Source organism: Amphiprion ocellaris, chromosome 15, assembly GCF_022539595.1.
Source record: "Amphiprion ocellaris isolate individual 3 ecotype Okinawa chromosome 15, ASM2253959v1, whole genome shotgun sequence".
NCBI classification, from domain to species: Eukaryota; Metazoa; Chordata; class Actinopteri; family Pomacentridae; genus Amphiprion; species Amphiprion ocellaris.
The window spans coordinates 8,471,734-8,495,119 of NC_072780.1; the positions used below are offsets into that span (position 1 = coordinate 8,471,734).

At 40.8% G+C, this 23,386-nt stretch overlaps 1 protein-coding gene across 3 annotated transcripts in view; it reads left to right on the top strand.

Moving 5' to 3' along the window:
* The first annotated feature begins 1,452 nt into the window (after positions 1-1,452).
* The window catches only part of ripor2 (RHO family interacting cell polarization regulator 2), a 95,923-nt gene continuing 73,989 nt past the window's right edge, over positions 1,453-23,386 (top strand). The window contains exon 1 of one of the 3 annotated variants that reach the window (XM_055018033.1): positions 1,453-1,609. In XM_055018033.1, coding sequence (XP_054874008.1) covers positions 1,534-1,609 — 76 coding nt within the window. In that variant the 5' untranslated portion in view covers positions 1,453-1,533. Of the gene's footprint in view, positions 1,610-13,778; positions 13,855-22,091; positions 22,413-23,386 lie in introns of those variants that run through there. The other 2 variants (XM_055018034.1, XM_055018032.1) reach the window with 2 other exon arrangements.

Here is a 23,386-nt window from a genome sequence, read left to right on the forward strand (position 1 = left end):
TCACCACAGTGACCCAGACAGGCTGATTGAGCTCCATCTTCTGTTCAGGTTGTGCTTTTCCACCCTTGGCTCTGCTCTTCTGATCTTGCAGCCACCTTGAAGCAACATCTGCTGCCTTGGGGCAAACTTGAAGGCCCTTTGGCTTCTCTGATGTCCAGTTTAATAGGCTCTGCAGACAGACCTTCTGCTTTCCGTTTCAGTAGATTTTGGTGCTTTTACTTCCAGTAACTCGGCTTTCTTTCCCCTCTTCCTCTCCTTTTAGCATTTTTGTGTCAGATTTGGTAACCTGAGGATATGTTGGTTTTTTGCATTTTATATCACAGCAGACTGAATGTTCTTTGGTTTTTGATTGTTGTGATGGAATATGGCCTCATCTGTTTCAAGTAGAATCAGATGGGTTAGCTCATGAGTCAGGTAATGAAGATAATTTGCAAATTTATCAAAATAAAAATAACTCTTTTAGCCTTTGATAGAAAAAGTTGGATCTCTTATTTAACTACTCTTTATTATTTATATAATTGAAATTTATTTGTTTCAATCTTTCAAGTTTTTCTTATAATTGCATGACACAACTTCCTGAAAACCGATGAGGGTAAAAGACATAAAATAAACTGCATAAATAAAACATGCAACTAAAATATATAAAAGTAAGCTAGACTAAAAAGGTAGCTCTTGAATTTGTTTTTGAAAATATTACATTTGCACTTAAAAACTCCACATTATTTCATTGCATTTTGTCTGTTGGACCTCAAATTGATGCATATTTAATGAGACAATATTTGTTTTGCATATCTTTAGTGAAGTTTTCAGAAAACTTGTAAGACAAAAATGAATTCTCCTAATCTAAGTAATAAATGGGTACAGTTAAATGCCTTAATTTAAACTTTATTTTCTTCTCACCTGAAGAAGCGTTAGTGTTCCGAGTCATTCATAGTAATGAGATTCCAGGTGGACAGTAGATACTAGACTTTCTGGTTTCTGCTCCTTTTTTGCGTTCATTACTTTACGATGCTTTTATGATCTCCTGCATGCACCAGAAGCAGTCTTGGCATCTCTGACTGTCTACCTTCCAGCCTCCTCAGGTAGCTGTCCAAGCTCCACCTCCTGTCGACCGCCTCACCTCCCCGGAGGCTCGCTGCAGAGGCGTCACGTTTCATCGGGGGTGTGCACTCTGCGCTTCAGATGCCGCCCGTCGATAGGCACTCTTTCCTGGGGAGAGGCCCGACTGTGTTCCTCCCCAGAACCGAGGGAGTTGGGTTCCACTGGCTCATGCATAAAAGATAAAGCAGTGGAGGGGAAATGTAGCCGAGCACCACAACAGCTTACTGTACCTGCTCTCTCCCACAGAGTGGAGGAAGGGCTGCTGCTAAAACGAAATTTATTTAAAAAATAAAAAAGCTCCAGGCTGCTAAGGTGGTTCCTGGCACTGCTGATGCCCTGGAGGGAGCATCTGTCCTGGGGATGGGCAGAAGAGGCAGAGTGCTGTTCTTTGATGGGTGAGTGGCTGATACCCACTGGCACCGGCTTGGCATCATGGAGCTGCCTCGACGCCTGAACTGGATACGTAACCGACCCTGGAGGCCTCATGTCTGCCGCAGGGAGTTCAACCGTAAGTGCTGCATATGTGGGGTGAATGAGGAGAAGTTTAATTTCACATTTCTCAGGTATATGAGAAGAACTGTCAAACATTGTGATCTTGGTTTGTATTATTTTGGCTTTTTCCCTCAAGTGTCTCCTTTCTGGGGCTGTTTTTAATTGTCTAAGTGCTGCTGTAAACCTGAGAAGCTCCCAGTGAAGCCAGCTCTGTCTTGTCAAGTGAAGTGAGTGTCAGAGAGAGTGAGCTGCTGCTGCTGCTCTGAGGAAAGCATCATGTGCTTCATGTTGTGAATTACAGCCTCATTTATCTGCTATTACCACTGATGCTTTTAAATGTAAATATATTGAACAGTTCTCCAAGTTCTGTGGTTTAAATTAGTCATGTAACTCGGTGAGTCGTTCTCTCTCCACTTACATCCCCCATGGTGGATTTTAGTGTCAGATTAGATCGTTGATGCTGAGCAATGCGTTGTCCTGGAAAAGCCTCAGTCATGGTGAATATTTACGCACCAGCCTGTAAGCAGATTCATGCACGTTAATGGCATCACTTCCTGAATGAGAAACCTGAACTCATCAGTAAACCAAAAATTAAAAGCACAACCAGTTAGTGACGTTTTATCAAGAAGGTTTTTGCCGATTACTGACACAAGAATTATTAAGGAGTTTTCATGCATCACCTGCTAATGTTTTCTTACAAAAATCCAACAGCTGATTTTCAGCTGACACTCTACTGGATTAGAGTTAACGGTGAATGTTTAATTGAAATAGCACCTGTGTCAATTGTTTAGGATCAGATTGTAGGAATGAAATGGATGGAATGGATTACACATGTAACAGTGTGTCTGTGCCAAGTGGGTCTAGAGGAGTTTATTTATACAATGTCCTGAGAACTCTGTCCACTTTTCTGTCCCATTTGACATTGTTATTAATAAAGATGGGTGGACATGTCTGAAGCTTACACCAGTATGGTCAATTATAAGTGCTATTCAACTGAAACTGAGTCGACACTGACTGTACAGTTGTTTGAGTGTTTTCTGATCTGAAAAGATTCAGTTGAGTCCATAAGTATTTGAACAGTGACACAACTGTTGTAATTTAATCTGTTCACCACTGCAATGGAATCGAAATGAAGCCATGAAGATGTGATTCAATTCAATTCAATTTTATTTATATGGCGCCAATTACAGGTCAAATTGTCTCAAGACGCTTTACAGAACCCATATGCCTGACTCCCAGAGCAGCCCTAAAGCAACAATGCCAAGAAAAAACTCCCTTTTAACGGAAGAAACCTTGAGCAGAACCCGACTCACATGGTGGGACCCATTTACCGCTGGCCAGTGGGTTGAGATGGACAGAAGAGGTAGAGGTGGTGGGGGACAAGGACACGTAGCACACATTGGGAAACATGCATGATAAGCTAGATGATGCATATAAAACAGAAGCCAACATTGAAACTGATTCATATGGTTACTGTTATAGTGTACGGCTCTGGCATTAAATATACTACATATATAGCTGGTAGTAAAATTCAAACTGTTTGTAAATGAACATATCAAGTATAGTAAAGGCGATCCACAGTAGATTGGTGGAAATGGGCAGCTGGAAGCGGTGATTGAGGTGTAAACTTTAAACAAAGGGTTGTAACAAGAACATTGCCTTAATCTGTAGGAATCACCACCATTTTTTACATAACCTGGACAAACTAACATAAGTATAAATATAAGGATTATTTATTTTTGGATAGTTTGATGCAAATCTGTAGCAGTGACTGACTGACTGAAGTGTGGAACCATAATTCTTGCTTTACTGGCTTTTAGTTGCTGCTTGTTTTGTGGGACTTTCTGCCCTTAGTTTGTCTTCAGAAAGTAAAAAAGCTGCTCATGCGGGTTTAGGTCAGATAACCGTCTCATTTTGTTAGTCTTAAGAAGCTCTTTGGTTGCCTTTGTACTTTGTTTTTCGGTTATTATATGAATAAGTAAATGTCTGTCATTCTGCAGGATTTGACTGAATCTAAGCATAAAGTATTTCTTTGTACATTTCAGAATTCATCCTGCTGCTTCTAGCAGTGTTCACATTATCACGAAGTATCAGTGATTCAGTTCTAATGACAGTCATATATACCCATTACAAAACACTTCTCCTCCAGTCATTCTTGTTTATGTTGATTTCCTCTGACCAAATAATCTTGTTCCAGAACTGAGCAGGCTTTTTCTTGCAAAGCCTAATCTTACCTTTCTATTCTTGTTTGTTAACAGTAGTTTACACCTTGAGATAAACCCTCTCTATTTCCTTTCATGAAGACAGCTCTGGATTATAGACTTCAACAATGATGTGCCTATCTCCTCAAGAGTTGTCTCAATGTTGTGAAAGAGTTTTTCCTCCTCTGTGATCATCCTCTTTAGTTGTCTTCCATGGTTTTCCAAACCTTTTGGTGCTCCTGGTCTCGATGACCTCCTTTACTTGCACTGATGCCTCTTTGGACCACATATTGGAAGCTCTTATTAACACCTTCAATGCAAATTCAACATTTAATTGTTCAGTTACTTTTGAGCCTCTGGAAATAAAGGAGCTGTCTAAGAATGGCTTTAATTCCTAAATAGTTAATGAAATATATTGTTCAACACCTTGAATTAAAGCTGAAATCCTTCACTACAAATCCTGTGTTTTGCTGAAGTGTTTGCTAATATGTGAGGACATCCATGGAGGAAAATAGTTTCTCAGCATGTTTTTCTGCACTTAAGCATGTCATTTTCACTGGGGATCAATAAAAAGCTTTGTGCTTAGTTGCTTGTCTAGAGAGGGTGTGCATTAGTGTATGATGGAGCTGTTTGTGTTTGTGTACTCAGCATTATTGAGTTGCTGTTTTCATATCCGCAGGGGGGATGTTGATCGACTGAGTGGCTATGACAGCAAAATTATCTGAAATCGAAATGCAGATGTTTTTAAGACATCAGATCCTGTGTAAGAATTCAGTTAGTTTGAATAGTTGTTGAATTTAGCCAGTGGTTCACTGGTGACACATAAGTGTAGGATTGAAGCAAACAATAATTACTAGTAAGAAAACGTTTTAATTTGTCTGGAAATTATGTTTAAAAAAATGAGGTGAAAAGTAAAAAGCAGTGAACAAAGATGTTCTGGAATAAACTGCTGTACTCACCTCTGGGTTTCAGGGTGTTTCCTCGATTCTCACCAGGAGTAATGATCAAACACGACTATAGATAAAAACGACAAAGCAGGCTGTCATTGCTGAACTTCGTGGTGAATTAGAAGCATTTTTTTTCCCTGCATTATCAAATTAAAACAAATGCGTGGCAACATTTGCACATAAAGTTTGACTGGCCACTATCCTGAGTCACATTTCTGTCTTATTTCATATGTGGGCAGTGAAAATCAAATCTAAAAATGACTTAGTGACATTACTTATCATTTTCAATTCATATTTGTACCTAGTTATTCATTTTTGACCCTCCATTATTTGCAATATGTGGAGATCATATTCAACTAATAAGTTTGTTTTTTGCTGTGAATTGCACTTCTAGCAGCAACATGTGGTGCTCAAAAGCCACCTAAACAATTAATCATTTAACAGCCAGCTACTTTATCCAAAAATGTCCTGAAAAGTCTTTTTTTTTTTCTTCTTGTTGCTTCAGTTTTCTACAAAGCATGCTCCCATCCAACCTCTGTAGTCTCTGCATTGCTTTTAAAGCTGCACTTTAAAGAGAAAGCACTGAGGTTGAAGGTTATTGATCATTTCCTCGAGAGAAGTCTCTGAGTTGCTTTGTCCACAGCTGATTAGCTCAGTATTTATTAGTCAGAGGATGTAGCCTCCAGAGTTTTACCAGAGCTCACCACAGAGTACCAGCCTTGTATGTGTAACTGCTTTTTGTGTTTGTGAAGCACTTCTTCGCAGAGACACAAACACTTACACTGTGATATGAACCGTCATGGCAAGCAGACGACATCACAGATATATTATCGTCAAACTGTGAATGAAAATACACACGCTGAAGGCTTTAGTCAGATTTTTGGCTGTCAAATTAAGGCTAAAACAGGAGCAGACAGTTAATCGGTCATCCTGTTCATGGTAATAGTTCCAGTGTTTCTTCCAGCAGCTAAATGGAAGCAATAATGTTCCTCAGGGTGGTTTACTCTCTCCTAATGCACAACATGAAGGTTGTTCACAAAACCTTGGCAGCGTGTGGATAAACTAACTAGTAATACTGATGATGCACTGCACAGACACGGAGTTTCAGGTTGTTTTTATTCTTCCATATCTTGTTGTCATGGTGGTCGAGCCAGCTTCTTCCCCCAATGATCAGTGGAAGTCCAGTGTCTCATGGTACATATTGATTCCACTTGAATGTGTGTTTGCAGGGCATTTTCTCTGGAACTTTTTTTTTTTTTTTAGCGCACATTCCTCTGTTGACTTCCTCAACATGTTTTATTAAATACATTCCATCTCCCACATGTTTGAAGTGACAGTAACCTTGGCAACCATCTCACTTAAATTTAGTAAGTTATTCATATCTGCAAGCATGATTTTCCAGAGGTGACTCACTTTAAGAGCCCACGCCTCCTTTGTTTTTGCCTGCAGCATCATGTGTACTATGGTGGTGATTATCCACTGGAGAATGAGATGTATGTTCATATTCATGCTTTTATTTGTTTGTCAAGGACCGTAGATGAAAACATTAAGATAAGACAGGAATTGTTGCGGATTTAGCCACTGACTAATTTACATATTTAGTCCCTGAGCAGAGGTAATTATCAGGACATATATGCACACTATTTTGTGAATCAAAGGACTTTCTGTGACATTTTTCTCAGTTGTCTGTGTTCAGTGGTAGTTTAACCCCTTAAGCCCACCTGAATATCAGTCTTAAGCTCAATCAGTACAAGATCCACAACTGTAGGGTCAAAATTTGTATTTAAAAAAAACACTTTAATTTAATATACAATAAGTCTCTGTGTCTCCATCACAAAGCCTGAGTGAGATTTGAAAGGCTTTTCTCATAATCCTGCACTGTAAGGGATAAATTATGAATTTGCAGATAACGCATTGCTTTAACAGGTTTGTTGTATTAAGTATATCAGTGCTTTTAAACATTTTTTTGATGCAATTTACACCTTTATCCCATGTACTGCTTGGTCTGCAGTTCATCCCTGCAATGCACAATGACTTAATCTGGACCTTAACAAATAGAGATAAATGGCATTTAAAAAGCATGTATCCAAAGCTCTATGCACATTTTATGCAAATTATTGATTTAAACGTCACCATTGTTGCTTTGTGTTTCCAGTAATCACCAGTAGGGGGCCTCCACAGTCAGCTAATACAAACGCAGATTGCTTTGCTGTCCTTCCTGCAGAGGGATCACCACAAACATACAGTCCACATGTTCCTCAGCTGAGCTCAGAGGAAAGTGAAGCAACACCGTGATTGCACTTCTTCTCCCCTTGACAACACTGTAGTGTGTGTTAACATGATGAAAGCAGCAGCTCTCTTCCTCCTCTGAAGATCTGCATTTTATTCTTCCCTTTTTCTGGAACCATGCTGAGGGCAAAGTGCTTCAAAATAATCGTCTGACTGATTTTATTGTTGCAAAAGCTGGAATAAAACCCAGCTTTCTTCTGATGGGAAGCACAAACGACAGGCAAGCACCTGCCTCTCGATGGTTATCTGTCAGGCTGTCACGTTTTGCTTTAAATGGCGCTGGAGCCATAATGGAGGTGATTAAAATAAACCACTTAACCAGATTGTGTTCTTCTGCTGCTGTGACCTGTTTGACTCACACACTTTTCTTTCTCTTTCATTCTGCTGCTGCCGCCTCCGCTTCTGCCCCTCTCTGTCCTTCACCTCTGCCCTCTTTGCATTTACTTTATTGCTTTCTTTCTACCTCATCTCCCCTCGCTGCTCCCCTCTCCTCCCTTATCATCCTCATGCCCCACGACCTCCCTCTCTTCCCCGTTTCTCGCCCCCCGTCCAAGATCTTCATTATCCCCCTTCTCTCCAACCAGATTTATAATGGTGCTCACTCTCTGAAAGTCTTCCCACTCCATAGCAACCCGCCTCCTCACCACTGTAGCCTCTGCTGCTACTGATGCAGGAGGCAGCGTTGGGATGTAAAACTACATCAGAGGAGATTACATATTGCCTCAGCTCATTTTCCAGCTGTAGCTGCAAATGATTCTCTGCCTCTGTCACTCAGATTTTCTTTGCTCTGATTTCCTCTCAATTCTGTCACTTTTACTGCCACGTGCTTATTTTTTTTTCTTCTTATCTGTACATTTCTCTCTCTCTCTCTCTCTCTGTCTTTGCCCTGAACAGAATTCATTTTGCAGGCTTTCAGGGTGCATGTGAGTGGAATCATGTTGGCCCTTTCTCTATAATTTCACACAATAAAGTCAACAAGCAGGGCTGCTGCGTGGGCTGCTTATGAACACAAAGAGAAAGACTAATGAAAGGACGGGAAGACAAGGAGAGAAGCAGAGAACAAAATAAAATGCTATCTGTGTTTCATGTGCAGCAACACACACACACACACACACACACACACACACACATGTACTAGTTTACTGTAAAACACTATATGTAGTTCTTGTAGTCTCATATATATATTCAAGTTGTTGATTCTGATGCTCATAAACTCAGACATGCAATGACAGAGTTGTGCAATAACAAGCAATTATTTTAGATTCTGTCAGAAATAAATACAGTTTAAAAAAAAAAGAACTGTAATGATTGCAAAACACCTTTTTTTTTTTTTTTACTGTTTGTCTCTTGAGGTTTTAGTCATGCAGATCATTTTTTGGCCATATTTTGAGATATTTGTGATTTCCAAAATCATAGAATAGAAGCATATAATTCTTTTTTATTGTCGTTGCAGCGTGTACAGCGAAATTAAGCAACAATCCTTTCAGTGCATTCATAAAATCACACAACATACAGTAAGAAATGAGCAAATATATAGCTTAAAATGTAGCAGAAACATATGTACAAATGTAAACTATGAAACAGTGATTGCATTGTTGTAAGAAAAGCCTATTTGTTGTGTTGAGAACTCCAAAAACAGTAGTGTGACTGATGTTGCACCTTTTTAATTTGGGTGATCAAACTCTTTAAACCCACTTTGGCCTCTTTTGGTAGCACAATTTAGCTGTAAGTGATAGTAAGTTACATTACTGCTATACAAGGCATAACAACTTTTCCTCTTCAGACTTTTCTCTTTTCAAACTTTCAACATTTCAAAAATAGGCAGGTGGAAACACTGAATTTTTTGCAGAGCTCAGGATGGAGCTGCATTAGCTCACTCTGCTGGGTCGCCATAGAGCAACTGGACAACCCCTGGTGCTGAGCCTGACCTCTGACCTCTCTGTATAATGGAAAGAGCAAACTGAAGGAAAATTCAGGCAGACCTTGTTTTCTGTTCTCTGTGTTCTATAAGCTTTGTTCATGATGACTCATAAGGTGCCATGTTTGGAAGAAACAGACCTTGAAAACAAGCTTATGGCTGAAAACACAACACAGTCACTTCTGACTTTTTCTTTTTTTCGTTTTATTTTAACATCCAACTGCATCAAGACGATATACTTTTGTTGAAGCACAAATATGAAAGTAGAGTAATTAACAGTGCCGTCCACGTTAAAAGTTGGATGTTACCTAAAAGAACTTGATCCGTCACTTAGTTTCGGTCTGAGATGTCGCCATCAAAGACTAAACACACTACACATGCAGCAAACAGCCTCCCACCATCTCATTATTTCAGTCTGTTCACTGAGACATGAATAATAAGAAGTTCTGAAGAGCATAAGGCGGACTACTCAAACTTTTTGCCAGCTGAAGCATCTCAAGGCCAAACTGGGAAGAGCTGGCATCCTCTGAGCAGCTCTAGCTCATGAGCTCATGGTTCCCATGTCACTGGGTTTGGACTGGACTGCCAGTTCCCTCTTTGTGCTTCTCAGTGGAACTCCTGGGTTTTCATGGTGGCCAGGATGTGGCTTTATTGAGTGTCCATTCCCCTCAGAAGGATGCCAGACCAACATAATTGTGTGTGAGTGTGAGTGTGTGTGTTCTTGTCTGCTAGAGGGCGAGATGTTGGCCTAACTTAAACCCATGCTGGCTTCACCGATGAGAAGAAACATTCAAATGCTGATGAACCGGAAAGAAGGCCTTGATTCGACCTTGTGTTGCTGTGGGAGAGTCTCTGTCCGCCTCTTGCAGCTAAAATCAATTTCCTTTAACACAATTTAAATGCATTCATTGGGACCAATAAGGCTGAGATTCAGATCTCAATACTTGTGGAATACAAACCGAGCTGTGTTCACAGCAATGAGTCGCAAAAACTCTACAAAGAACTGGCATTGTATGTTTGATCAGACTGGTTTTGTTTACTTGGTATTTGAAACTTGAAACCTGCTATTTAATCTGTAGTTTTAAAATATTTGATCAAGATACAGTTTTTAAATCAGACACACATTCATATAGGTCAAGTTGCTTGTCATTTGGAGTTTTTCTTCACTTTTAAATATAGTTCTAGACGAGTGATTTCATATTAGGATTGAACAGAACAGAAAAATAGCATGATGGCACTATTGTGGTTTTATCAGGGAAGGTTTAACAAAAGCAAGCTCCTGAGAAATGTGGGATCCAGTGGTTTTTGTTTTTTTTTTTTAGCTTGACCCATATATTGGACAAAAAGTCAAGATATTTAAGCTCCTCAGTTCTGTTTTCTACCCTTTTATAGTCTTTCTCTTGCACTTTCTCAGAGTTATTGATGCATAACTAAATTTATAAGGTGCCCCGTTAAATTTATTGAACAAAAATAAAAACACTGCATGCACTATTTTATGAAATTCTATCCATTCTTTTTAACATACTGGAATAAGTATTTTTAATTAGAACACACAGCATCTCTACAACGGAACGGTTGTCGTCCTGAAACAATTGTGCACTATGTTGGTAATGAAATGGGCAGGTAGAGAGTACGGTCACAGACAAGAAACAAGTAGTGTGTCCACAATTTGCATCACATATTATCACATATCTACAGTTAATGAGGTTGCTGATGTTGCTTGTGGAATGCAGTCATACTCCTCCTGAAAGACTTGGAGAAGTTAGTGGACATTTTGAGGACGGGGTCATGTTGTCCATCCAGAGCTGTCTGTGATTTCTTAGATGACAAATGGTGGAGTCGTGGACATCCTAGTGTCAGCATCCAGCAGCCAACAGCCCATTCTTGTCTCACTTTTGACATCTGAGGCATCATGTCAGTTGAATAAAGTTGCATTTTAAGGGGAGCTTTTATAGACACTAGTTAGTTTTTTAACTTTTTCTCTAAGTCGATAGAGAAGAGCATTTGCATGCTGCATTTATATTTATCTTCAGTGTTGAAAATATACTGTATGCTTAAAATCTTTACTATGTTTATATATATATATATATATATATATATATATATATATATATATATATATATATATATATATATATATATATATATATATATATATACACACAAACAGTTCCAAATGATCAGGTTTATTGTTGACACAACATACCATCATCAGCATACAATGGGTTCCTTTATCTAAGTGTGATGCATCTTTAATGCATGATACAAATAGCAGCAGCTTAAAAATAACCAAAATCCAATGTCAGGACCAAATTTCTACTTGACAAAAATGTAGTTTTGTATGTAGGTCATGTATGGTTGGTGTAACTGTCTGCTTTCATACTCCAGGGTGAAGGACAGATGTGTTGTCAAGACAGATGTCATCATTCTGAAGCGATTTGATTCAAGGCCAGACACTCTGAAAACACACTTGTGTTCATACAGAGATGTTTAGTTGGTTTTCTGGACGCCCTCTTGTGTGATGATGAGCTGTCACTACAGTTTCCAGCGTTGCTCCTACTGACCATCGGCGCAGGAAGCCTCCATGTGTAAACCAGTGACTAGTTCTGTCAGGCTCGGACTCGGAGTAAAGCCTCCACCCATTTCCTCACTGTGACACCCTTCATGGCTGGTGTGTTCATTTTGTCATACCCTCAGAGATACAGCTGCAATAGGCACTTGATGTTATTTTACACACTATTGCCCAACCTTCCTTCTACGTCTCCACCCTGTTCTCAGAAACTCTGTTGTGATATCCTCCCTTCTTCTTCTGTCCACCTGATAGTTTCCTTAAATCTATAAATATATTCTCCCGCTGCCAGCTGACGTTTATTAAGTCAAGATGTTAGAGTTTGTGTGTACCTGCTGACCACAGGGATAGTTTTACAGCTCAAACAGTGCAGCTCATAACTGTGGCACATTTAGAGTTTCAGTTGACTTTATTTTTCTCATGTTGAAAGTCTACTTCCCCGTTATGTTGGGAGCAGGTGTTGGCTGTAATGTAAACTGGAGGACACGGTGATGTGCTGGGCGGCGTGGGAGAGGAAACTGTGGTTTTCAGAGTTCTTGCCACCCTGTTGCCCCACCCTGCTGCAACCTTCCTCATCTGATTTCTGAACATCCCCATTAGAAAAATAGCTCCTTGTCAAGTATAGCACTGGACTGAGCAATATTTATTGGGTTGCTTGAGGATGTGGCTTATTAAACAGAAGTCTGCTAACACAGAAAGTGATGTGATGTAAATGAAAAGGTAAAAGTGGTTCTAGACATTTACTTGCTGGCAACATACATGGTGTCATGATCTAGACTGCTTATATATCCACTACTTTGAAGTGACCAGATTTCTGAAATGAAAACCAGAGAGATTTCCAATTTGACAATCAATATACAAAGACTGATCAACGGCATGTGTTTGGAGTTTGTGTGCAACATGTGCAAGCAGTAACTGACATGACTTATGATCCCAAGTGACAAAGTTCTGTTGTCAATTTTTTTGTGACCGCTGATAATTAGCTTTAGCCATTTTCTCGATGGACCTCATCCTGGTGCAGAGAACAAAACATCAAACTCTGTCAGGCAGCAGTCTTCATGTGGAGGTCACGAGAGGTCGATCTCCAGGACTGGACAAGGTACATACTAGGAGCATGCTTATTGTTTTCTTTAGCATTCACTGGTTGTGTACCACCAGCAGTCCTATGATTGTCTGTACTCGTCTATCTCCTTCACTCTCCTCCCTATCCAGTGTTCTTCCTCTCCTTCCTCTCCACTCCACTTGGCTAAGATTAAAACAGAAACATTCTGGGTATAGATCCGGCTGGGGAGGATATCTGGTCAGTCTAACATAAAGTTTATGTAAACATATTTTCAAACTGTATGGTTTTATTGTTAGAATTAGAGTACAAAAGGATTTCAAGATGAGGACTAATGTGTTTGGCACATTTTGCTATCTGGGCAGTTACTGGAATGCAAGATGAAGAGAGCAGGACAGAGCTGCTAACACGAGCGTACAACTCCAATAGCGCCCATTTAGTGACACACAATGAATGTGTGACAAACTAGTGGAGTCAATAAAAAGCTTCTTGGCCTTGGATAAACGCTCAGTTACAGCTGGAGATAAAAAGCTACTGGCTGAGACATGGTGACATTGGCAGCTCAAGTTTGATCCATTCTATGCAGTTTTGGTTCTTGGTTTTGGAAAGCCTCAAGTTTCGCTTCACCATGTGGAGAAATCAAAAGCTTGACAGACAAGGTCGGACAATCGCTGTTCCACGAGACATCGGTCAATAAAACTTCCTGAAACAAATCCATCCTAAGAATTCCTGATCCACAACTAACAACACTTAACATATTCGGCTGTTTTCATGAGCTCCTCCTGCAGATCATGCTTACATTGCACATCTGTGTAAAATACTGAGGTTCTCAAAGACAAATGAACAGACAGAGCAGTGGTCTGCTGATTCATCTGCTTGAGTGGCTCAGCTGCCTGTTATCTCTTCCCTCCAGGTGGAGCCGGCAGCAGCAGGCCACAACATGGGCACTGGCGTCTCAGCGGTGCCAGCCTGCACAGCTGGCATGCAGTGGCTGTAATGCGGTCATTGTCTGATGCCCTCTGTGCACTCTGGAACAGACAGAGAGGCAAAGAGTCAATGAGCGAGAGAAAAGGATCCGATTGTGAAACAAAGAAAGACAAAATACAATAGCGGCAGGGAGAGACTGGGAGAGAGCACAAAAATAAAAATTGGTGACAACTCAAAAGGGGGCTTCACACAGTTTAAGAGGCATCGGATTGGATTATCCTTTAGCATCATGTACCGCAGGGTCAGGACATACAACCACATAAGGATGAAAAGATACCGATTTGCTTACAGTAGGTATCTTCTAGCTGTTCTCTTGCAAAGTTACTTTTGTGTTTTGTTACCACAACTGTAGCTTGTTTTGTTTCACCTCACTGCACTTGCTATTGCTTTGAACAATCACAGGTTGCAGGTTCATCCAGGTGGAACTTGGTTTGGATGACTAATGTGAGTGGATGCTGCTGAAAAACTGTGAATTTTTAACCAAAATAGCTTAAAATTCGGGGCTCATTTGCAAGTTCATGCATTCTGATGCTTTCTTGTTTGTGCAGGCTGCTTTTTCTGGTTAAATACTCGTGATTACAGGTATTCATGTGGTATTTCCATCAGCAGTTTGCACTGATTGCATTATGTTTCATGCAGAAGCTCTTAGTTTCATTCATTATAGCCAGTCTTAGATGTAGATGATCAAGGTTTTACCTGCTTGCGTCTTTAGTGGGATCATGACTGACTCTCTTGTGCTGTCACTTGTTAAGCCCAGATCAGCTCTGCAGTTTGAGGCCATTCTGATTGCAAAGACGTTGCAGGGGAGCTAAGGGAAACGTGTCGGCCTGCGTGTGTCCACATGCACGAGTATTTGGAAAGTGGTCTCCAGTTTGGTACATTATGGTCGTCATCCACGAGTCGCGTGAAGCCGTAATGTGTAGCGCACACACTAACTCACACATGTGCACCTCGAATGAGTCAGAGAGCGCCATGGCAAATTGGATTTGCCACGCAATGCCCTCATTATTGTTACCAGGGTAACCAGCCACCCCTTCACAATCATCCCATTTTGTCATTCTTCTTAGAGCGAGAGAAAAAAGGCAGCGGCTTGGGTGGAGAGAACAGAACAGGAATCGTAGAAAAGGAGAAGACGTCTAATCTGTCCTTTTTTTTCTCCTTCTGCTCTTCATCCTTCCTGACTCTCGCTCACATTAGTCTGTGGGAATTATCAAAGGCGAGTTGACCCATGAGGAGACTTCCAAAAAAGGAGGTTATATTTCTGCCCTCGCCTCTTTCTCATCACCTCAGACGAATACCTTTCTGTCACGGTGGAGCAGAGGAAGTCAGGCTGACATCAAAAACTTTTTAGAGTAGTTTTCCCATCTGCCTTCCTTCCTCCTGACTCTACTGACTCTACATGTATTTGGTATCTGTGATCAGTCCGGGCCTGGGGTGACATGCTGTTGCAGCACAAACTTACTCAAGTTCGCTTTACTCGGAAATCTGATTTCCACAGCATTTTATGAATTGGCTTGTTGTGTAGCAACAATATCCTGTGTGTAGGGTGTGTTTTCCTGCCTTTGGTCAACTTCTAATTTTTATGGTTTCCTTGCCTATAGAAATGCTCATGCTATGATCAAATAAGCAAGTATTCTGCATTGGCTTGAAAATCACTGTTTGGAAATCTGTCATCTTAAAAATGAAGTTTGGGAACTGTTTTGCCAACAGTATTACAGCTCTAATTAATTTTAATTAGCTGTAATTGAGGAAAAACACTCAGTCTTTTTCATTTTGAACTTTTCTATTGGTCTGAAACTAGTCAAGGTTAAAGTCATAATCTAAAAATAAGAATTGCTACACCCCAAACTAAAAACAGCAGTTTCAGAGAACACGAGGACATGAACTCAGTGTCCCGGAATGAAGAAAATTAAGCATAAATAAGACACTTCCTGCTGTGAGAGTTGGCAATTTTTGTGCATGTCATGAATTCAGGCCCAAAAACAAGTCATGACCTGAAAGTCAACTGATATATATATAACAGGAAGATAAACAACATAAACATCAACATCAACAATACATGATGTCAGCCCTACTAAATGCATACGTTCTTAATGCAGGAGCGCTGCTGTCCGATGTTAATTACCTTCTCTAGTCCCTGCAGGAAGCTACATGCTTTCAAATTAGCTAGCACTGCTGAATTAGCCGGGATGCTAATGAGTCACTGCGTCCATGCTAATAACTGATATTTTAGGCCACAGTGTGCTGATGCATATTTTCAGGGCCAGAAGAGCGACTGTGTGGGAGGCTGAAGCCGCCTGTTCAGCCTCCTGGGATACTCATCATCTGGCTCGATTCAGATGCCAAAGAGCTCCATTGTTTGACCCCATTCAAACAACACCATTGTACCGAGCGGGTCTGATTGTGCTACTCTTTGCAAAGCCAGAGAAACAAATGTGTGTGTGTGTGTGCGATTGCCCATTTGTCTGCACTGTGTTTTGGTGTTATTGTGTGCAAGTGTTGAGTATTATTACATGGACGTGCGAGTGTCTGTTTGCGTTGCATTGTGCATCCCAGCGGCGTGCGTTTGCATTTCCCGAAGCAGGAGGTTTTCTCTGGTGCTGACAACAATGTACCCAGTCATTGAAATGCAGCAGGGCAAACGCAGCCCCAACGTGACCCCGTTTTTCCAGCCTGTGAAGCAGCTCATGGTCACAAGCTGCTGCTGAACAACACAAAGTCACTAAACTGTGTGTTCAGATTGTCTCACACCTGCAAGGACCGTTTTTTTTTTGTTACTGTGAATAATGTAATTCAAGGCTTAAGCTTAAAAAAAGTAAATATTTGCACATAAATCATGATACAGTCACCAGAACATGTGATGAATATAGCGGTGGACAGATGGCAGTGGGATGAATCTGCATAAGACAGTGGGATTTGCTTTGCATGCGTCAGTGTTCTGTATATGAGTGTGTTTTCTGTTTACTTGCCTGTATGACCAGTGACTCTCCTTCGCTGCATGGTGTTTCTGGCAGCCGAGCACAAAGGCAAAATGTCACTGCTGTTAGCTGTGAACCATCAGACCGGTTGGCGAACAATAATTACAGCTTTCTATCCTTCGATCTGATACTGCTGTGGCTATCAAGTTTAACTTTAGTGTTTGCAAAAAGACAATATGAGCATTCAGATACAATGGATCCTTTGGAGCAATGTTAGATGCAATAATTTGTGGGAATAGTTTCACGTCTAGATTGTTCTGCTGTAGAGTTTATATCAGGCCTTTCTGTACTTTCCTGTTGCTGCCATTTCACTCTGATGAGGAAGTTTGTCGCTGTATGATTGTCTGAATTGCGTCTCTGTTCTTCCTTCACTGATTCTTGAGATGCATATAGTGTTTTCTGCATTTTCTCATTTTGGATAAGTCAAATCTCAGTTTTTTTCCATGCAGTCAGCAGGGTGTTTCTTGTCCAGCCCTGTTTTCTGTGTGAATCACAGCCCAGCAGATCCTCCCTGTGTACTGCCTCTGTGTTGGTATTAGGTCTGCAATTAATTATTGATTTATATTTAGTATGTTTTTATTTGATTATTCTATCAGCCAGAAAAGTGTAGGCAAATTGTAAGAATGCACATTTGAAATTATGAGAAATTCACATCTTCAAATCCCATAATATTCAACAATGTCAACATTTTTTCACATTTTTGTGATATTTTGTAGACAAAAGATGAATCAATAATCAAGAAAGTGACCAGTAGACTCTGTGTTGCAGTGACGTTTAACACATTACTCAAGCTCAAATCCTGTTCCTGCTATCAGCCTCCATTTACAGAATCAGCTCAGCTCATGTTTGGAACTTTTTCAGCTTCTGACTCTTTAAAATAAATCAGTGACAGAGTGAACAGTTCAAACAAAAACTCCGTCGAAGGATTTCCAGAGCCCTGAGCAGTTCAAAATGTCCACAAAACAGAGAAAAACATTCTTATCCTGAGTGTCATTTTGTGATATGAAACAGACAAAGTGTCCAGATTTCTCATTTGAGAACCTGAAGCTAGGATTTTTTTCCCCATTTTTGCACAATAAATGAATAAAATGTAGGACTATTATAGACTAGTTTTCTGTTAGTCAGCGTATAGATTAATAAACACATCATTTAAGCTATAATTTGCTTGATTCTGGTGCTTGATTCTCTCATGTGACAGGACTCTTGTACCAAATCTAGTATACAGTTGGCATCAGCTCTCCAGGGTGGATGTCTGTCACTGCAAACATGATTGTTTCTTTTATACATTTTTGCACTTGTAAAACATCTTCCCCATTTCTCCTGGTGTCCCAAGTGTAGTCACAATAACTGGTACTCTTGTTTTTCAGACACATTATTGGCATTTCTAGTCTTGACTGGCTCCTCTGTGAGTCCCTGCCACCTGCTGTTAGACATGACACTCTTCCAGCTTTAACTCCAGCTTTAAAGTTGAAGTAGGCAGAACTATAGAAAAGGCAAAAAGAAAAACACCAGAACTAGCCTCTGTGCTCTAAACCCCTCCCACCAAATGAGCAACCACTGCAATCATGCAAAATCAGTCAAGCTAAAGGTCAGCATTCATGTGTGGCTTTATTTTGGATTCAAACCCTGTTCTGCAAGGTGGAAGTCCTCCATCTAACCCATTATCCCACCATGTCTTGAGTTCTCTGTTTACTCTGTTGCTTTTTTATACTATTTCTCCTGTTTTAGGAGAAAAGGTCCATGATTTTGTAGATGTTCTAAAGTCTAAACACAACCAAGAGGAGAAGCAGAAGTCAAGTTCTATCTCTAACACACTTTAATTACAATTTTTTTTTAAAAAGGTTAGTGTTTAATTCTTGCTTTAAAGGGGGGGGGGACTGCCTACTCTATCTTTAAACCACATAACACACATATATTGATGCATACATTAAAGCCTGGATCACACTCCCTTGTGGATGCACAGAGACAGCTATGGACACCACAGACAGGAAGTTGTTGTTACAACTTTGTAGTCCACTTAAAGCAGTGGATTCCACACACGTGCAGTATATTTGTTGTTTGTTACGGCCTCTGGTGGCCTTGTGTTTGGGAATGGACTTTGTACAGCCTCTGGGTCTGGATGGCTTGTGGAGAGAGGATTTCCAGACCTCCTCCCAGCCCTGGTCCTTCACTCCTCCCGGCTCGTCGGATTGGTCCACCACCACAACTCCTTCCACAAGACCCCAGCAATCACCACACATGGGTATATATGTGCAGCTAAACTCTTAGTCGGAGCGGCTTTTTGTTACACCCAACTGACCCTAGAGGTCGAATCGTAACAGTAACTACATATTCAGTATTCTGACTAGTGTTATAGTTTTCACATGCATAAATACAGTGACATATTTTATTATTACCAACCCTTCTGCACACATTCAGTCTATTTGTGCCTGTATGTTGACAACACTACGAAGGCAATAATATGTACTGTGTTTGCACAGAATACGCAGATGCTGATACATGTATGAGTTCTCCAAACAGGCTAGAAAGACGTATAATACCAACCACTACATGTCTGCAGGGTTTATAGTTCTTTGCTTGCATCCTTAAGTAAATATAATCAAGGCTTAATGTTTTAATTGTTGTTCATATGTAGAAACAGCAGTGTGTCATGGAGCATTTCTTCTAAACCTGAGAGGAGGATCTTCCCGTGGTTCAGCTTTGAGGAACTTCAAAATAACATATGATCCAAGAGTAGCTATGAATTTGATATAATGTGGTTAATACAGTACACGATGTTCAAAGGAGCGGGTTAAAAATAGTCATATTCACCATTATACAAGAAGGAATTTGCGGAATTGTTTTGCCATGCACATGCTCTTCACATGTGTCCAGAGTCCCATCTGTCAGTGGTTGTGATGCATCTTAATTGAGTGGACCAACCCCTGTGAAAATGAGTTCGTCTCCAGGTTCTTTCCCTTGAGCTTTGGCCTTAAAGGGAGGCGGCGGCAGGGGAGAGGAAGTCTGAAGGAAGAGTGATAATGAACTGACTTGAGGCCTAGTTTCTATTTTTGTTGGAAATTGGTTTGTCTAAATGGGGTGAGTCAGAGAAACTGCACTATGAAGACAGATGGAAGCACAGTGTGAGAAAGAGGAAGAAAATTCTGTATCTGGCTGCTTTTTAAACTTTTCCATCGAAGAACAAATTAAAGGTCAGAAAGAGACAAGGCTGCATGTTGCCAGTAATTTGGGACCGGACACGAAATGCTTGAGAGGGACTGGTAAGGGGCCTCCTGGGGATGGAACAAATCTTTAAAAAGCTGGACCCATGAAGTGGTGGTACCCTGTGGACGACAGGCTGGAAAATGTGCAGTCGGATGTGTTCATAAGCTGCTTTTTGTGTTTGACCAAAAATGCTTCAAAGACAATTTAACAGTTCTCGATACATGCAGCATATTTAGAGCAACACTAGCATTAACATTTATTACCAGCTTGTACTCTCCTTTACAGTCCAGTTAAATTTTTTCTCTAGGGTAAATACAAACCAAACTACCTGGCATGTTGTTTGACAAGATATATCACTATTTTATCAATCTGGAAAAAACATATTATACTGTACTGTCATCTGCACAGTCAAGATGATTTTCCACTATGTTGTTGACGTGACTACATGGAAACCAACATCTGTCTGTTGCTTGTTCCATGTCTTTCATCCAGATTATGTATCTCAACAACTCTTGAACCGATTTTAACTAGGGATGTCCGATAATATCGACCCACCAATATTATCGGCCGATATTGGCATAAACATGTAATATCAGTCAATATCGTTATCTTTTTTTGCCCATCATGAAAACAGATAAAATAATGCCAACAATAACAAGCAGGAAGTGAAGATAGCAGCAGTAGAGGCCTGGCAGAGCATCACCAGGGACCAAACCCAGCGTCTGGTGACGTCTATGGGTTCCAGACTTCAGGCTGTCATTGACTGGGAAGGATTTGCAACCAAATATTAAAAGTGACGATTTGATTTATGAGTATGTCAGTTTGTCCAATTACTTTTGGTCCACTGAAAAGATGGAGGGCACATATAAAATCTGTTGTAATTCCTACACCGTTCCCCTGATTTGGATGTAAATACCCTTAAATTAAAGCTGAAAATCTGCACTTCAAGCACATCCTGATTGATTCATTTCAAATCCATTGTTGGTCACAGTTTAAGGCACATTATTCTGATGAAGCAGTCAGACATAAACATCAACTGTACTGGATGCCTGGTCTCTATTGGCATATGTGCAGCCCCAAACCGTCATTACGTAACACAACACATTGGATAATGATGGGTTTCGGAGCTCGGCGGTGATGTTGCAGGTTCTATCTGAGAGGGCATTTAGTCTTCTTCTATTTGAGACCTTGATGTGAACATTCAAATCCTGGAGCCAAACAAATATTTTTGTTGTCAAGCCAGACTTTTAAAGCTTGCAGGTCATTCAGCAACATTCATCAGAATGTCGCTCATTCAGGTGGAATGAAAAATATTCTATCTTCTGCACTATAAAGACCATTTTAAAAGATGGCAGCTGAAGTATTAATATGCAGTGAAAAAATGAAATGATGCTTGATGGTGTATCTATATGGAAATTCATTACTTGTGGCTGTTTTTGTTACAAAAGAGAAGACTTGAAAAAAAGCTGTGCAGCAAAACTGAATAGTTGGAGGAGTCTTTGAGGTTTCTGGAAATCCATTTAAAAAGAGCAAAAAGTGATGTCAAACAGCCTGCGGTGCTGATCAAAGTTTGGCTCGTATTTATGCTTCAGAAACACGGATTTTAAATCTGTAACTCAGATGTAGTTTTAAGCTTCAGTCTCACATGTAAAAAACTATGATTACATGAGAGCTACTCCCACTGTGTCAGAGTCTAAATCTGTCTTTTTCAGAGCAGGTGAGTGTGTTTATTCGCTGCATGAGCCGCTCCGTGGAGGCTTTCAGCCACAGCAGATGACACCAGACGTTGTCGGCGCTGCCAAGGCCCCCTCAAAGTGGGCCAAATGAAAAAATAGAGGGAGCAATCAGTGTGGTCCCATGATTCCTTGTGAGCTGTGACGAAATGACAAGCAGAGCCAGTTTCACCTCTCACACACACACACACACACACACACACACACACACACACACACACACACACACACACACACACACACACACACACTCATTTTCACACCATCTTTGCATGTCCTTGCTGGCTCAAAATGCAGAATCTAATTATTCCTGTTAACCACCAGGCGCTCGAGCTGACTCATTGTAGAGAGCCGTACTGTACACACACACACACACACACACACACACACGGAGACACACATGTACATACTACTGACCCTCCCCGTACTGTAACACTCTCACACACACACATGCGCACACTTACTCATACAAGTGCTCTCCAAACAGCACACTCTCACTTCAGCTTTTCACAGGATGTTACGAAATCGGCACTGTTGCTGAAACTTAGTGAAGGTTGCTGGGAGTCCTCTCTCTCTCACCCACACACACACACACACACACACACACACACACACACATTTCACCTGGCACTCACTCACACACACATTCTCGTGCAGAGAGCTGAAGCTCGGCTCAGTCCTTGTCCTCTCTCTGCTCGTGTGAGGAGCCTCCCGGTGATCGGACTGTCGCCTGAAGCGAAGAGGCCGAGCCGGCGTTGATTCAATTTTACAGCCCAGTCACCCTATCTGAGGCTCTGATTAGGCAGCCGAGGGAGAGAAGAAGAAGAAGAAGAAGAGGAGGAGGAGGAATAGTGATGGCTATGACCGACATTGCAGAGGATGACCTGGATGAGATGATGCGTGAGGAAGCGGAGGATGTCTTCTACGAGGACGGTAGGGTTGCCAAGAGTCAGCTGTGAAGTGCCGGGAGCAGGCGTGGGTTTACAGGTTGGCAGCAGGGCCGAGACGGCTGCTCCAGGATTGGTCAGACCGGTTGGTTTGTGACTTTTTGGTTGAGGAAAGGGTAAAAGTGATGCCTGAAGGGGGGCCCAGAGGGATCTCCTCAGCTGTGTAGGTGGGGTTGTCTGCTTCATGCTTGAGTACGCTCTGATGCTCTGACACAGATGCTAAAAAAAATATCACAGGATATTAATTTATTTTTCTGTGTTTGTCTTTGGAATAAAAGCAGATATTTGGGACTATAGTGGGAATTGTATCACTAGTAACACATGCAGTGATTAGAATAATTAGTCAGTGTCATGCTTCATTTCGTCTTCACTTCCCCTTCCTGCAGGAGCAGCTCTCTGCAGAGTTTGTCTATCGATTTTTTAACTTTTGCCCTTTTTAGAAAGCTGCGAGGAGGTGTGCCCTCTGTCATGTGGGCGTTCTTGTGTAACAGGCAGATGTTTTTAACCCAGCATGATGTGCCACAAGAAAATCTTTGCAGCGTGTGCTTTGTGTGAGTATTTGTTATTCTAAAACCAGCTGTAATCATAACCTGTGGTCAGCTGGATACTGGGAAAGTGAGGAGCTGGAGGATTACATGAGGCCCTGAATGACGATTATTCATGAGTGGAAGAAAAATGGGAAAATGCCATCAGATTGTTTGGTGGACTGGAGGTTGTTTATTCATGTAGCCACATTAAAACGATTATCTGACCAGGACTGACTGTGAAAATGATGCTATATTTATCCATTCAGCACTTGGTGTTGTTAACTTATTATATTTTTATGGCTAAATCGCCCTCAACTTGAAGAAAAACGGAAATATATCTATGTTCTTTCTATCAAGGCCCACTTTAAACAAATAAAAAAAGGTATATTGTGCAAATAAATGAGCTGAACAGGCTCTCGTAGGCATATTTTGT